The following is a 4,494-nucleotide window of genomic DNA, read 5'->3' as shown; positions in this document are numbered from 1 at the left end:
TCATCAACATCAGAGTATGTGTCTTCATCAGATGAAATGGTTTGTTTTACTTTGAGAGAGGTGGAGCGGCTGGGAACAGCTTTGTTAAAGCTTTTGTTTACGTATAGGGCCATTGGATCACTGGTTACAGCAGGGTTTGATTTGGAGTTTTGAACAGCTTGAACATCAGCTTGGTGGTTCATTAGTTTGCCTACAACTTCATGAATGTTGTACTTCTTGGTGTTCTTAGTAGCACGGAAGTTGTTTCCATATGGTGTCCAGGTTGCATTGAGCTTTTTTAGGAATTTCATGTTCAGCTCCTGATTTTCTTTGTTCACTCCCGACCTTTTTCAGCTCATTGATGACTTCACTGAAGCATCTGTAGCAGTCCTTCAGCATTTCATTGGGTTTCTGATGATAGTCCTCATACATGGCGAGAGAAATGTCAAGTTTTATTTTGTCGGATTGGCTATATCCTTCCAGTTGACGAGTGATTTCATCAAGAAGCTCTTTTCCAGATTTCAGTGAGCTGACGGATTTATACATGTCATGGGGAAGGGCTTGCATGATGATTGACCTGGAGTCAATGTTGGCTTGAGATCTCTTGGCATCTTTGCCCTAGAGTTCATAGGGTTTTAGGGCTACACCAGTTTCAGGGTGGAGAAAGACCTTTGGGCCATTGAGAAATGAGTCCCAAAGATTTTTGGTTTGTTCTCCCTTTCCATCGATGAAGTTGTCAAATCTTCCTTTCCATTCGTCGAACAGTCCCTCGAACAGCATAGGTGGACGGGTATCCGAGCCCATGACCAGAGCATCACGGTTTGCAGTTGCTGAAAAGACCCGTTCATATACATTATAAACGATTCACAATAGTTGATTACATTGCGAGGTATTTGACCTCTATATGATACATTTTACAAACATTGCATTCGTTTTTAAAAGACAAACTTTCTTTACATCAAAAATTGACAGGCATGCATACCATTTCATAATATCCACCATCCAACTATAAATAGATTTAATAATAATCTTTGATGAACTCAATGACTCGAATGCAACGTTCTTCGAAATATGCTATGAAAGACTCCAAGTAATATTTTTAAAATGAGCAAATGCACAGCGGAAGATTTCTTTAACACCTGAGAATAAACATGCTTTAAAGTGTCAACCAAAAGGTTGGTGAGTTCATTAGTTTATCATAATCATTTATTTCCATCATTTTAATAGACCACAAGAATTTCATTTTCAGTTCTCATAAATATACGTCCCATGCATAGAGACAAAAATAATCATTCATATGGTGAACACCTGGTAACCGACATTAACTAGATACATATAAGAATATCCCCTATCATTCCGGGATCCTCCTTCGGACATGATATAAATTTCGAAGTACTAAAGCATCCGGTACTTTGGATGGAGTTTGTTAGGCCCAATAGATCTATCTTTAGGATTCGCGTCAATTAGGGTGTCTGTTCCCTAATTCTTAGATTACCAGACTTAATAAAAAGGGGCATATTCGATTTCGATAATTCAACCATAGAATGTAGTTTCACGTACTTGTGTCTATTTCGTAAAACATTTATAAAAGTTGCGCATGTATTCTCAGCCCAAAAATATAAAGGGTAAAAAGGCAAATGAAACTCACCATACTGTATTTTGTAGTAAAAATACATATAACATCATTGAACAAGTGTAGGGTTGGCCTCGGATTCACGAACCTATATATATTTATGTATTTGTTAATATTTGTCTAATACATTAAGTTAAGTCATAGTGTACCACAATCCTAATGCTCGAGTTTAATATGCAAAGGTCGACAAAAATTAGTTTGACTCAAAATGATTTCCAAAATTTTAAAAAAAAAATGATTATTATATAATTTTAAATATCGTCGTTTTATATTTTTTTAAAACTATTAAAAAGGTTTAATAGAGTAAATAATATATTTCATTTATTAATAAATGCAATTTTATATTAAAGTATACTTTTATATATCTTAAGTAATAAAATTTATAAAGTTCATTTAATATTATAAAAATATTGTAATAGATTCTATTGAGGTAATTATAATATTCGTATTACATTTTATTTGATTAAATAGCATTGATAATAATAATAATTAAAAGTCATATTATTTTATAATAGTAATAATGATATTTCTATTAAAATGATAGTTTTTGATAAAATGATAGTTTTAACGATATTTTTAATAATACTAGTAATGTTAAAAATAATAAGAACGATAATTTTATGTAAATCATTATCTCACAATATTTAAATTTCATCATCATACTCAAACTCATTATTTCCTAATTAATTTGTTAAAGGTTCTTAAATCGTCTTTTATATCGCGTTCATTTTGATGATAATAATAATAATAGTTAAATGTTTCTAATATTAATTTTAATTATAATAATACTAATAATAATAAATATTATGATAATGAATATACTAATAACTATTTTATGTGATAATAATAATAATACTAATTATAACTTTAACGATAATAACTATAAAAATAACAATTCTTAATAATAATACTTTTATTGATAATAATAATAATAACAATAATAATAATAATAATAATAATGATAATGATGATAATAATAATAATAATAATAATAATAATAATAATAATAATAATAATAATAATAATAATAATAATAATAATATTAACAATTGGATAAAAAATTAGAACAACGATATTAACGACGATAAAAATAATCATTTTTACGAAATTTCAATTGGCCATAATTTCTAATCCGTCCATCAGATCCTTTGGGCATCTAAAGGAAAAGTTATTAATTTTTCACTAGCTTTCCAATGACATGCATATCTTATACCTTATTTCATCCCTAGTATAACAACCTTTAAGATTCAACATAACTTATCTAAGGGCAATATCAAATATACAAGCATGCACAATCCTATGTTCTCGAGCACTAGTCAGGGATACACTATTAGTAAATAAAAGTTAAGTTGTGAGTACTCACGTATCAATATTGAGATTCAATATTGCAGGAAAGGTACGTAAACGTAACGGAGATGATAAACACTAATTTGACCTCATGAGCATACCCCCGAACATTACCCATAACCTCCATAGCTATAACTCATAATTTCCTTAGCTTCATCCCGCTCATAAAATCCGTTTTGAAAATAATGCACTCATGACCTCGTCGTAGTATTTTATGTATAATACTAATAATAGTAATAATACTAATACTACTAATAATAATATTAAGATTAATAATAATATTAATCTTAATAATAATTATAATAATAGTTTAAATAAAATAAATGATATGCGTAGTAGCATAGAGAGATTGATAGATTTGAAAATGAATTCAACAACAGATCTTTCGAGCTTTTTATAGGGAAATTTTACGGAAGTTTTGTCATAAATTAGTCCGCAAATTAAGGAGTACTCAAATCACACGCATATAACATGGGTTGCTTAACATTTACTTATATTTTATATATATATTATATTATATTTATATAATTAATTAAATATTATATTATATTTACGTGCATAGTAAAAATATAATTTTTACAAAAATGACACGGTCGTGGTCTCACGACTCATGTACCACTTTCGGTTTTTAGGGCGCACTTTCGTACGTTTAGAAAACTAGCCTTTTACGTTACGTGACGTGTACCTTTTGCAAAAAATAGACTTACTCAACAATAAATTACCTTTATAAAAATATAACTTATAAAATTGAGTGTTGTGGTCATTTCCTTCTATAAATTAAAGTCTCGTTGTTTGTCAAAATATTTTATTTTAAATTAAACATTTTGTGACACGTACCTTTATTAATAACCAGACTTAAATTAAATAAAAACTAACCCACTCAAAGTGTAACTTAATCTTTTGAGTGTTTTGGTCATTTACTTTTATAATTCATAATCTTGTTATTTATCAAAGCCTATTTATTAATATTAGTTTAATATCAAAACGTTTTATGACTAATTTAAATTAAAATTTATAATCTTATACATATTTTTGAAATATTTATCTAATAACATACTAGTAATCTTTTCAAAACTAATTATATAATTTAAGATCCTTTACAAAATCGAAAATCCTATAACGTTTATGCTTTAAAACTTAATTTAATTTCATTCTTTTATGCGTAAATGTTTAGTTTAATTTCCTTAACTTTCTAAATAATATAACTTAATATAACATATCAAATGGGTTTATCTAGTCAACGAATCTTATCCCAATTATTCCTTCTATATGATAAATCGAGTATTATGAAGTTCGATTCTCCACTAACTTTTGTCTAACTCCCAATAAGTGATACTTTGTTCTTACTTGTAAATCACTTTACCATTTATTCCGAATACCGTTAAAAAAGTAAGGGTTTCCTAATTCAAAGTGGACCTTATAACAGAGACTCATAATCATAGTTCAATGTATCCGATAATTCAATCATTTGATATTATCTTTTAATCTCGTCGATAAACTTACATCGAACAAATACGTTCGTATAAAGTATTATT

The 4,494-nt window shown here is 28.3% G+C and overlaps 1 protein-coding gene across 1 annotated transcript; it reads right to left on the bottom strand.

The window, feature by feature from the left end:
- Positions 1-225: 225 nt before the first annotated feature.
- On the bottom strand, positions 226-783 carry LOC139842188 (uncharacterized). Its single transcript, XM_071832358.1, has 2 exons — positions 649-783; positions 226-597 (listed from the first exon to the last, which is right to left on the bottom strand). The coding sequence occupies exons 1-2, from the start codon at positions 781-783 to the stop codon at positions 226-228; spliced, it is 507 nt and encodes a 168-aa protein (XP_071688459.1).
- Between the last annotated feature and the right edge of the window lie 3,711 nt (positions 784-4,494).

This window comes from Rutidosis leptorrhynchoides, chromosome 4 (assembly GCF_046630445.1).
Source record: "Rutidosis leptorrhynchoides isolate AG116_Rl617_1_P2 chromosome 4, CSIRO_AGI_Rlap_v1, whole genome shotgun sequence".
Lineage (NCBI taxonomy): Eukaryota > Viridiplantae > Streptophyta > Magnoliopsida > Asterales > Asteraceae > Rutidosis > Rutidosis leptorrhynchoides.
This window is presented reverse-complemented; position numbering and strand designations above follow the sequence as displayed.